A 13,518-nucleotide genomic window follows, 5' to 3' on the forward strand; every position below is an offset into this window, starting at 1 on the left:
ATATTTTTCAATGCATTTGCAGTGTAACTTAAAATATACCATGTTCTCAGTCTGTACTTTATCTTTTCATTTAAGGGTGATGTGTAACTGTCAAGGTGTTTACTCACTCATACAAAGTACAGGATTTGATTCTCACCTTTTGGAGTGCAGTTGGCTAGCCTTAAAATGGCCCACAAGGGCAGCCTATGAACCTATGGTAAGCTACTCTATACGATTGTCCCTGCTCCTTCTAATGATATGCTTATTTTCATTAAAACATGAGATCTGAATATTTCTTATCGGTTAACAAACAATGACCAGTACTAACTCAGGATGACCTAGCTCAGACTTTGTATTTTATTTCTTGCTGTACTGTAAAGTGCTATGCTTTTTTTTTTTGTTTTAAGCATATACTTACTAATTGTTTTTGTATGCCTGTGCTCAGTTTATTTCTCACTTTTTTTTTGCTTTGTTTTGGTTTGTTTTGGGGTTTTTTTCCCTGTATGTAGGAGATCTTCTCTCCAAAACTCCATAGTAAATTAGATAATCTCATGCTAGAAACTCATAAACAACAAATTTGAGCAGACAATCGGATAAAAACAAACACTCATGGATGATGGGCTTGACCTGAAAACCTAATATTAATCCAAACTTAGTCAGCATTTTTGTCTCTGCCAGCAGTTCTTGAATAGCTGTCCAACTAAGGTTTTTGGATAAAAAAGGCATATAATAGGTATATGCCTTGGCATTATTATGGTAAGTCTGAGTTCTGGTGATTAAAAAATACTCCAACTGCAGCTGTCATAATAGATGTATCACCTAAGTCATATTTACATTTGCTTACCTGGACCAGTGTTGTAGAGGGATACAGTCCTGTCTATGGCCCAGGTGATCAGAGTTCATTTAGAAGATTCAGTGTCTGACGGTGCAGGCAGGGCAAGATGAGCATGTCCATCTTGGTGAAGGAGTATGTGTGAAGAGTGGGGTTTGTGTCAAATGACCAAGTACTCAGACTTCTTATGGTTGAGAATGAAACAAAGTAACACAAATCTACATTTTTACAGGTGGGGAGAATATTCCTTGCCCTCCACACCGCCTGCAAATTATCTATGCCAACTCTAAGAACTCACTACAGTGGGGAAAGGGGTAAACTCCCTGATCTCTACTGTACAGCAATCTTCATACAAATACGCTGAGTGTTTGGAAAGTCAAACATATGGTGTCGACCATTTGAAATTCAAGTTTTCAGAAACTCGATCATCTGGCATAAACCTACCCAGATGCGCATGCTCATTGGCTGGATTTCTACTTCCTTAACTTTCACTTCAGTTTGGGACCTACCTTGCTTTTCAGATTTATACTTTTCTCATACTGAATAAGTTTCTAATATTTCAGGTCTTTTTGACCTCTTTTGTAAATATCACCATTCTAAAAAGTACTCTTCACAAGACAGCCCACACACTTGATAGGAAAGTTTATTCTACTCGTGTTTACTTGGGATTGTCTGTGAAGAGGACAGAGGCCATTAAAGTTAAGCATGTCTATGAAGGGAGCAAAATGAGATAGCAATAGTTTAAATTCTATTGGGCATGTACTAAAATAAAACTCTACTCTACATATACACCCGCACACATACACCCACACACACACACACACACACACACACACACACACACACACACACACACACAAAAAAAAAAATCCACAACATGCTTAGCCCTATATATATATATATATATATATATATATATATATATATATATATATATATATATATATATATATATATAAAACTACAAAAAAAATACCTAAAAGGCATTTCCATTTCTCTGAAATTTTTTCAACCCTGAAGATGTGACTGACCTTCTTTTAAAAACAATTTTCAGTTATTTTAGATGTATTAATTTTCATAGTTAAATGAATGGTTAGTCACCTTATGGAACTATCTGCATTAGGTATCCATACTAGAACTATAAAAGATACAATTTCCATCACAAACATTTAATTAAATTACAGTCAGAAAAAATAGGCTTTGTAGGAGAATACTGGCTGATAAAAAAGACCAACTATTACTATTTGGGAACTAAACAGTGCAACCCATCATCGGTTTTAAATGAAACGGCATAAGACTGACGCAAGTATTTCAGTTACCTGAGGCTGTTGAAAGCTTATGCAGAACAATACAAGTACTGATGTGAAATTGTGGAGCAAGGTTAACCAGTAAATGTCAGTGAATATTTGTATTACATAACTACTTCAGTACTCCACAAGGAAAGACATAGCTGCAATAAAATTAAAGAAAGAACTGGTTATTCTTAAGGTAGAAACACAAAAATAGAGATAGCAAAAGTGGGGCATTAGACAATGAAGTATTTATTTTATTTATTTACCATTTGTTAAGCAGATAGGTGGGCTGGTCCAAAGATCCTTTTCAGGCATGACCCAGGTGAAAAATGTAGTAATACAGTATTATTTAGTGAAAGATAGATTTAAATGCAATAACTGCATTTGTAGTTCTATACTAACAGATTTTTTTGTGGTGAAACAAATCTTGAGGTATGATTAAACAATCAAACACAGAAATAATTTGTGTATCAAAGCATGCAAGCTAAGATATAAAAAAAGCTATATATACCAACAGAGATATAGTATATACACTTTAGAGCTTTGAAGTAGGCTTAATTCTATTTTCATGAACGACTGGCTTGAAAAACTTGTTTTCATTTTATACATTCTAATACCTTTCTGCAGCAACAATTTAGCAGTGTCTGAGGTAAGCTAAATGTAGAGGTATGAGGGGGTATAGTCATTTAGCAAGCAGAGAGAACAATTGCTGCAGTTACACAGAAATGTACAAAAGCCGTATGAGGTTGAATGGGGAGTGCCTTTATAAGTGGAATCAGAGTTTTCTTCTAGGAAGATTAGTCAGATTAAGGAATACTTGATAAGAAGTGTTGAGGAAATGACTGGATGAATGAATGAATAGATGGATGAATGGGTCGCAGGTTGTAACTGAGAAAATGATGAAAGTAAGCAGACATAATATTTAATAGAAACACAAGAGGTATGGTGATGCAGTGGTTAACATTCCTGTCTTACAATTTAAGAGTTCAGTGTTTAATTCTGACCACTGGCTATTGCTGCTGTGGATATGCATATTTTCTCCTGTTGGCATAAGATTTTTTAAAGGCAAACCAGGGCGACTCACTACAATAAATTGTCTAAACATTTCAGCCTGACTGCTTGCTCTTGTAGCATGGGTCGTACCTGAAAAGGGTCAGCACGACCTAGTCCACATACCCAGTTAATGCCTGATTAAAGGAGGGATAAAAGTCACATGCATTGTTATATAATGCTATTATCGTACATTAAGCTAAAGTTAAACTTTACTAAATCATAATATACTAACATCTATCTTAGAAAACATATAATCTCGATTTTAAAAATGAAATGCACATTACTTTCCTAGTACCTTCTATTTTAGTACTTTGCTGTGCTTTTAGTCTACAAAATGCTCTTGAGAATGCTTTTCATGTTTCAGTGAGGATTCATGCTTCTAACCCCTGTTAATTAAATAGCTACTGTCTGTAATGATTGTAATAGCAAGATGCCATAGCAACGTCATAAACTGAGCCAATTTGGCAGTTGAAATGATATTAATTTGTTAAAGCTGCAATTTGGGAGAAACACTATCTAGGTTAATATAAATTTTGGAAGACAGCATTAGCAATGAAAACAAATATTTCATAGAAACCTATAATAGCAGAAATTACTTCCTCATGAAAAAAAAGGATAAATTTCAGTCTTGCTTTCTGTATGCAAAGAAAGTATTTGGCAAGTAGTAGTTGTTCTGTGTGTTATACGGTCTACTGCTTTCGATGTTATTCAGAGAACATTACATTTCTGAAGTGCAAACAATACCACACCCCTTTGTTACCTTACTCTAGCAAACACCCAAAGGCTACTTTCATAATTTGAAGAATTCATACCTTCTTCTTGATTAACTTGAGCAATTATGAAGAAAGAGTCAGGGAGCTGCCAGGTGTACCTCACAAAGGTTGTCCAATGGATACTAAATGCAGTAAAAGTAACACCCCTCGCCTTACCTTTATAAATGATAAGCTAGCCTTTTCTCACTACAGCCTCCATATCAGTTGCACTGCAGCTCTAGAAATACTTGTACGTTATCTTCTCTACCACCAAAATGATTGCTGGACGAAAAGCATTCAGCATGCATAATGCTGGGGGTAGAATGCAGATGTCGACAATGAGACCCTTAGCTGCTGCAACCAGTGGAGGATACAGAGCCAGTTCTGGAGGCAACTCCAGCTTTTCCATTAGCGATGCTGGTTTGGGTGCCGGTACTGGCTTTGGTGGTGGTACTGGCTTAGGTGGTAGTGGTATTGGCTTTGGTGGTGGTGGTGGCTTTGGTGCAAGTTTTGGTTCATCTGTACCTGGTGGGGAATTATTTTTTGGTGCAAATGAGAAACACACCATGCAGGGCCTGAATGACCGTCTTGCCATATATTTAAAAAGTGTGCGCAGTCTGGAGGCTGAAAACAATGATCTTGAGCTGAAGATCAGAGAGTGGTATAGTCAGCAGATAGGAGGAGATGGGGGACACCATGGTCGTGACTACAGCCCTTTAGAGAATGAAATACTAGAACTTCAAAATAAGGTAAGAACATTTTCTTGACACTCATTCAGAAACTGCATGATTTTTTTTATTTTAGTTGTTTTTTATTGTTGTTTGTTTGTTTTCATGACTATTTACCTTGATGTAAAACAACATTCAAAAGGAAATACAGCAATTCTTTCCAAAAGGGAGAAGATACAACAAGAAAAAAATAGCATCTTTATTTTAGAGGATTCATGATTGCTAGGTAATAATTCTTTCAAACCTTCCATCCTCAGAAACACATTGATGAGTTATTTGGAAAGGGTGGACTACTTTGGAATAAGAATTATTTCGACTACACATAGCAATTGTCCAGTTAAATAATTAAATAGAAGTAAGGCTAATATAACAAAATATGATAATTTCCTAGCTACTCTCAATAGCCATAAAAGCATGCAGACAACAAATACATTAACAGTTAGGTGTGCATATAACAGCTGTCCCCACACCTCTGTGTTATGACAAAATGCTAAAATGAGCATCTCTGATACTCTTTCTGATGTATATCTATCACATAACGGAGTCATCTGCATTTTTATGGATATTCACAAAAAATGCTCCACCAGTTGTAACAGTGTATTGCCCCAGGAAAAAGGCATTTTAGATTAATTATTTTTAAGCTATAAGTCACTGTTGTTTGATGTTGCATTCTGCTTCTGATATCCCATTATTTTCTAACATGTTATTCTATGTGCCAAATCTTATGTTTACATGTAATTTCAGTTTCCCTGAGATGATAGTATAGTATTTATTTATTAATAAGCACAAAGCTTCTACCTGATAAAATATATTTTTATGAAATATGAGAATGAAAAGTAATCAAAAAAAAAAAAAAGATTAAGTCTGATAATATCATGAAATATAATGCAGTACTCCACAAAATTGTAATGAAAACATGATAGCACAAGTTATGACAGCATGCTGACAGAAAACTGAGCTGTTAATCTGCATCAGTGACAAGACTGTTCTCAATAAATATGCAGTCACAGGTTTGATTCTTTCTACATCCACTTCAGTACCACCTGAATCAACATCCACTTCAGTACCACCTGAATGAAAGCAAGACACTTAATCAGCCCTGTGCTCCTGGGTATATCTTGCAATTGCTTAGTAGATGCTTTCCTGTTGTATCTATGTGTATGTATGTATATGGATATAGCAAGCACACAGACATCACAGAAATATATGTATAGACACACACACACACACACACACACACACACACACACACACACACATATATATATATATATATATATATATATATATATATATATATATATATATATACAGACACACCCACACACAAAACACACACACACACACACACACACACACGCAGATATATATTTGTAAAATACAGACAAATATATGCACACACGTATAGGGTTTTTGTTGTGCTGACATCTAGCCTGGAGCTGTGTTCCAAAATTCTATATCATAGGTGTTGCAAGTAGATGTAAAAGCATGGGAAAAATATCTTCTATACGTTTGGCAGCAATTTAAAAAGCTCAGTGCTTACAGTTCTATTTAGGATGTGTTATATAATTCTAAAAGAAGCTTAAAGCATTATGTTTTGTTACAGACTGATTAATCTATTAAACATAATTCATTATTTTGAGGTTGCCATATATGCATTTACCTGAAGGACTTCCATAGATTTGTTGTCTGTGTTGATGGAGTATATTAACTCATCATACCTTCCTCAGATGTCATCCTTTCAAGGTTACTGCATGCCCTGTTACCTAAGACTTGTCTGGCTTTATTACACCTCCTTCATAGGTCAGCCTTCCATGATTACCATATTCTTAGTTACCTGAAACACTTCCTTGGCTTCAGTGTATGCTGATGGAGTATGTTTATGAATCACACCTCCCTCAGATATTATACTTTCAGGGTCACCATGTGTGTGAAAGACTTTCCCAACTTCAATGTCTCTCCTGTTTGTGAACTTCTCTCTTCAAAGCTCCCTGAAATGTGTGCTATACAATGCAAGCACACAATCGGTGATGTAAAGGTTGAATACCTGGAACATTATTGCATCATTTGTTAACTCTTTCAGCCTTTATGTGCCAAATGCCTTCTTTACATAACACTGACTGCTGTTAAAATTTATGCTTGTGTCTTCAGGATGTCAACATTTCACATTACCTCATTAATTAGTCTTTAAAGAGTTTGGTATACACTTTCTTTATGAAACAAAAATTTCAGTACTCTCTGACTAAGCAAATTCAGCACATATATGTTTTGAAATGTAACACAGTGACATCATCTTTTCTAAGAATTCATAGAAATGGACATACTGGTATTTACAAGCAATTAGGTTTCCCACCCATGGCAACATTGTTTTTATAATTCAATTTACAAAATAAAAGAGAAAACATAACTAAATATGACAGCATAATATTGTTTATCTGATACTGTCATATACAAATAATTTTGTGGTTATGCATATCATTTCTGTAAATACAAACATTTCAGAAATGTAGTATAGTATTTCATCTTCCAACAACAAATTAATTTTGGGTTAAAACTGATTTTGCAAAATGTCATCTCATATTTACAGATAGCAGAAATGTACAGGTAGAATACATGTGAACTTTTTACTTTTGGAACCACAGTGCTTTCTGGGCAAGTGAAAATATGACAAAAGTATCTTAAACTATCTTATTTGCATGGTTTTCAGCTTGTAGTATTTTAGAAGATTTTGATCCTATCAGATTGCATTGAATAATGTGCAGAATTTATTGCTTGTTTTTTTTGTTTTGTGTGTGTGCATGTGTGTGTGTGTGTGTGTGTGTGTGTGTGTGTGTGTGTGTTTGCGTGTGTGTGTGTGTGTGTGTGTGTGTGTGTGCATGTGTGTGCATGTGCGTGTGTGTATGTGTGTGTGTGTGTGTGTGTGTGTGTGTGTGTGTGTGTGTGTGTGTGTGTGTGTGTGTGTGTGTGTGTGTGTGTGTGTGTGTGTGTGTGTGTGTGTGTGTGCTTGCCAGCTTCTCAGTTTATGCAGTTGACATGTAAGAGTCTGTACGCATCTCTCACTGTACTTTACTCTACCATATATCCAACCTATCATTTAGAAGCCAACCTCTTTCAACCACTAGATCCACATATCAGGACAGAATGCTTCCCTAAATCCTAACCTTCATCAAACACCTATGACATGGCTTAACAGCTTCTAACTGTGCCAGCTGGGGGCAAATCAACTTTTATTCTGTTATGCAAAAGCATTTTCGTCTTTTATCATTAAACTTTACATGCCCCACCCATGTCATACCCCATTCCTTAACATGCATGCCTAGATATGCCGATATGTAAAAATTGTGGGTAGAAAGGGGGCATTTCAACAAAATACAGTTAATCAAAAGCTAGAGAACATTTTAACTGCGTTTTGTTTTGTGCAGTAAAAAGCTATTAGGTATTCAGTGAAGGGTCTTGCACCTGTGTTTTTGGTGTTGTTCTCCATCATGACAAGTAATATTCAGCAGGTACTACAAGGAATTGTCAACAAAGGAGAGTGATTGAGGGGTAGCACAGTGACACAGCTGATAGTATCGTTATCTCACAGCAAGATGATCCCTGGTTTGAATCTTGGCTATGGTACCATCTCTGTGGAGTATGCATATCCTCCCTGTGTTTATGTGGGTTCCCTCTGGCTGCTTCGTTTTACTCCCACATTCCAAAGATATGCAGTAAGTGGACTGGACACACTAATTTGGCAAAAGGTTTAAGTGTGTGGTGTGGAAGAACTACTGTAGCAGGGATAGCCACTCAGCAGTATAAACCTTGGATCTAGATGATTGTCACTGTTGAAGTGACACCCTGACCCCATGTGCAAAAGTGAGAAAAAGGGGTTGTGGATGGATGGATATGGCCCTCCTTGCAGAGTTTGTCAACTGCATACTTGCAGCCCCTGCTACAGCGTTCCAGCATATCAGCACGTCTTAGCATTTTCATCATCCAGGACCATATAGATAAGCAAAAGACATTATGTTGAAATATGTTTTTATTTCTAAACATACATACTAAAATTCCAGAAGTAATTTCCTCTGCACTCTGGAAATTGTATGCACTGTATAAATGAAATTGTATGCACTGTATAAATGAAACTTGGCGTTCTTGTAACACAGTATATAGTAAAAGTAAAAGCACATTAGCGTTTTCCCTGCTGCTACTTTAGAAATGGACTTAAATGATAGATCTGGATGCGATTGTGCTTTAGCGACTGTGTAAAACCTGATAACAGTGTTTAATTTGACCCTTGCTGCCAAACAAAGTATGTGGTATAAGTAAAAGCACATTAGCGTTTTCTCTGAAGTTATTTTGGAAGTTGATTTAAATGTTAGCTCTGGATGCGACTGTGCTTTAGCGACTGTGTAAAACCAGATAACAGCGTTTTATTTAACCTCTGTTGCCAAATGCTGCAATTGAAAGTCATTGCTTGCTAGTCCTATTTTTCTGGTCGATGATTGTAACCTCTATTTCTAGCTAGTCATAAAGCATTTCATACAGCAAATATCTAATGTTAGCCATTTTTAACTTGTGTATCATCAGATAAACAGAGTGCTTAGTGGAGGATACATGAGATGCCAATAAGAAAGAAATTACTGCTGGATACTGCATTGTGAAATACTGTCTGTTCCTACACTAAACACTGTGCAAATCTTTCTCTTTCTATTGCCTCCATCTTAGGTAGCCCCAATTCTAGTTGCCTACCGAGTGGCACACAGGACCCTCAGGACCCCACCAGTGCGAACGCACAAGCAACGTTTATCCCCATAAAGAGACTCAGGGTAAATAAATATCTACCCCTTCACTGTACTTTCCCAAGCACCTTGTACAGCAATTAAGATACCAGGCTGAATTGAATTAAATATACTGAGCACAGGTTCCTTCTTCATTAATATCAACAGAAAAGAAACAAAAGTAAATGAACAAAAACAGTACTTAGGAAGCTACCATTAAAACTGGCTTCCTCTAAGACCCAGGGAAATCCTGTGGTGTAGTCCCGCTCAGCTTAAGCCCTCGCTCTGGCTTGCTCCGCTCCCTCCTGCCCCCTATTCCCACCCGCCCCCACTACCTCTACATTTATTTGGTCATCAAGCCCATCCCCATTTCCACCACCCAATCAGAACAGTCCACTCCCCCCCATCTCTCTGCCACTCCCCACCACCAAACCTAACCCGCCCACCTACCGAACTTTCTCCATCTATCTCACCCTACTACTACCTCTAGCCTCCTGCTGACTAGGTATCGCCCCTAGCCCTATTGACGCTGAGATCTCAGCCTCACCATGGACAAAACCTCATTTACCACCCTCCCCCTAGTTCTTTTACTCCTCATTTTACCGTATCTCTTAACAGCCTATGAAGCACAAGCCCTAACTAGTATCTACCTTCCTAAGGGTCAGACCTCCTTGTATTCCCAATCTACCACTACTCTTATCCCCCCTTCCCCCTACCCTACTACTCACCTCATCCCTAAAAGTACACACTACATGCTTAGGTACCCCAAAGTATCCACATTTAGAGAACAGCTTAAACTACTAATTAGACTACAAAAAATACTAGATTATTTGAAAAAATCCATCACTAATGACGGAGACATCCACCCTAACCCAGGCCCTCTTAGTGGCCCAGACCCTAACCTCCACCATGCAACTAGCAGACCTGCGGACTCCCTTTTTTTGCTCCATCTCAATATTAGAAGTATTAACAATAAAGTACACAGCTTACATGCTATGCTTGATATCCACTCCCCGGACATAATGTGTTTATCAGAAACTTGGCTCAAACCAAGCACCAAGGATGAGGAAATTATCCCTCCTGGATATAACATCATCAGGGCGGATCGTACAACCAAAAAGGGTGGCGGAATAGCTGTGATGTTCAAGAACTCCTTGAGCATCACAACGAATTCACTGCAACCCCCAAAAGTTCCAAACCTGGAACTGATTGCTCTTAAGATATCCCTAAACAGACATAAAAGTATTAATCTCATAGTAACATACCTACCACCAGGCAAAAATGTAGAAAATCTTGAACAAACCCTTAGTTGGCTTGCTAATAACTATCCACAAGAAACAATAATATTAGGTGATGTCAATATAGACTGGTCTCTCTACTCGGCCCAATCAAATCCACTCCCTATTAACTTACATGGTTTTTCGCAAAATATTCTTTCTCCCACTAGAATTGGACATGCACAGCAAAAGGAGAGTATAATTGACTGGATTCTCACTAATAGGAATTCAAATAGCTATACCACAGGGACCCTGCCCAATGACCTTAGTGACCACCTTGCTACCTTCATTATAAAACACAAATGTTCAAATAAGACTCCCCCCATAACTAGATTAGTAAGGTTTACCAAAAATTTTGTCCCTGACCAATTCCTAGCTGATCTCAAGGCTTGTAACTGGCACATCCTAAAAACCCTATCCTTAGACGAAAGTGTCTCATACTTTAACAACACTTTCCTCAAGATACTTAATTCCCATGCTCCTAATCGACTTACGAGAACTAAAGAATGTATAGCACCCTGGCTAACACAAGAAACTAAATCCAAAATTAGAATTAGAGACCAGGCCTGGAAAAAGTGGAGAACCACAAAAACCCCTTTAGACCGCATCAAGTTCCTTCAGCTAAGAAATTCTACCAAAAAAGCTGTTAAATCTGATAAAAAACAATATTTTTGTCACCTCCAAGACAAACATCAGTATAATCCTAAAAAATTCTGGGCAGGTTTTAACAGCTTACTTCATCCTGGTAAGTCTACTACCCCCACCCCCGACAAACTCATTGACAATGACCCAGCAAAAATAGCCAATTCCTTTAATTCTTTTTTCATTGAGACCATCCAGTCCCTTGCCAGCAAGCTTCCCTCGCCTCCCTCAGTGCCAACTCCAATTACAAATACTACCCAAATGACCTTTAACCTACAACCCATCTCCACCTCCTTCATTCGCACCCTCTTGAAAAAATTGAAACCAACCACCCTCGCGGCTGATCAGCTCCCTGCCAAATACGTACAAATAGCATCTGATGCCATAGCCTACCCGGTATCAATCTTGATCAACCGGACCATATCTGAAGCATCTATTCCCTCTATCTGGAAAATCTCTTATATCATCCCCCTCCACAAAGGAGGGCCTTCCACTGAAACCTCTAACTATAGGCCCATAGCCATACTGTCTCCCTTAGCCAAAATTATGGAACGCTGTGTCCATAAACAACTCATTACCTACCTCACTCATAACAACCTCCTATCAAATACCCAACATGGCTTCCCCCATCACAGCACAACCACTGCTCTTCTTTCCTTTGTAGACTCAATCAACCACAATCGCAACAATAAACTAATATCCTCTGCGCTCTTTCTAGATCTGTCGAAAGCCTTCGATATGGTCAACCACCAACTACTGCTTCAGGCACTGGAAACATTACATCTTAGTAAACTAACCATAAGCTGGTTTAATGCCTATCTCTCTAGTAGAAAACAGGCAGTCCAGTGGCAAAACAACCTATCAGACCTACTCCCAACTAATATTGGTGTCCCCCAAGGATCTATCCTTGGTCCCCTTCTTTTCTCCATATTCATAAATGGCCTACACTCAACTATTCCCAAAGCCACCTGTATTCAATATGCAGATGACTCTACACTAATCTGCTCTGAAGAATCCCTCGCCAAACTCCAAACCTCAACCCAAATCTGCTTCTCTGCTGTCGAAAAATGGTTCTTGGAACTTAAACTCTTACTTAACCCGGCCAAAACCAAATTACTTCTCTTTTTCCCCACCTCAGTGTCTGCTCAAACTATAGAACCCCTCAACACCAACAATTCCACCTTCCATGTGTCCTCCAACAATGGGACCATTATCTACCCTGTATCCAATACCAAACTGCTAGGGGTGACCATAGACCATAAACTTAAATTTGATATACATGTAAACTTAACTATTAAATCGGTTAACAGAAAACTTGGGTCGATGTATAGAATAAAGACCTTCTTAACTCCGCACACCAAACTGACTATTGCCCGAACTCACCTACTCTCCACCCTCCTCTATGCCTCCCCAATATTCTCCTTCCTAAACAAGAAAGAACTTAATAAGCTAACAACTACCTATAATCACATAGCCAGATTCATAACAGGAACGCCTTATCGCACTCATCACTGCCTAAATTTAAGGTCTCTTGAATGGCTGGAACTGTCCAATTTACTCAAATTCAACCAGCTTTCTGAGGCGTTTAAAATTATTAACCATCCAGGTAATACTCCCTCACTGAACAGAATGCTTACCCAGTACTCCAACCTTAACTCCTCTCAGGTCTTCCAAAAGTCTTCAAGTAAGGACCATTAAATCGAACAATGCCGGTGGTGATGCACTATATGCCAATTCCATTGGCAAATCCTGGAATGCACTACCAAACAACCTAAGACTTATGCCCTCTCAGCACCAATTTAAATTACATCTTAGAGCATACTTGAACTCCAAATGGTTATGCCCTTGTTCCTCTCCAGACTAACAAGCTATTGCCCCAGTCGTACCTAGGCCTCTCTTAAGCCTCTGCCTAACCCAAAAACCAAAGAACACCCTATTCTTGTCCTCTTTGTCTGGCTGTTCTAATCTGTACCTTGTTAAATCATTTAATATTTCTTGCTTTCTCGTATTTGGTCTGTAAGCATCAGTGTATTTATTTGTACTCACTTGTCATAGGCTTATTATTGTAAATGTATTAATCAGTATATTATCTTGTGTAACAATAACAATGTTTTTGTTAATCTAACTATGACCTTGGAGCTTTTCTCCCCGGGCCTCCACTGAAAATGGACATGCATCCAGTTGGACTAGCCCGGTCAAC

The 13,518-nt window shown here is 38.0% G+C and overlaps 1 protein-coding gene across 1 annotated transcript in view; it reads left to right on the forward strand.

Annotated features, from left to right (window-relative positions):
- The first annotated feature begins 4,000 nt into the window (after positions 1-4,000).
- LOC122788075 (keratin, type I cytoskeletal 15-like) overlaps positions 4,001-13,518 on the forward strand; it is a 121,351-nt gene continuing 111,833 nt past the window's right edge. Inside the window, exon 1 of the mRNA XM_044054999.1 lies at positions 4,001-4,657. Coding sequence (XP_043910934.1) covers positions 4,184-4,657 — 474 coding nt within the window. The 5' untranslated portion in view covers positions 4,001-4,183. The remainder of the gene's footprint in view (positions 4,658-13,518) is intronic.

Source organism: Protopterus annectens, chromosome 13.part0 (assembly GCF_019279795.1).
Source record: "Protopterus annectens isolate FY-2018-M chromosome 13.part0, PAN1.0, whole genome shotgun sequence".
Classification (NCBI taxonomy): Eukaryota; Metazoa; Chordata; order Ceratodontiformes; family Protopteridae; genus Protopterus; species Protopterus annectens.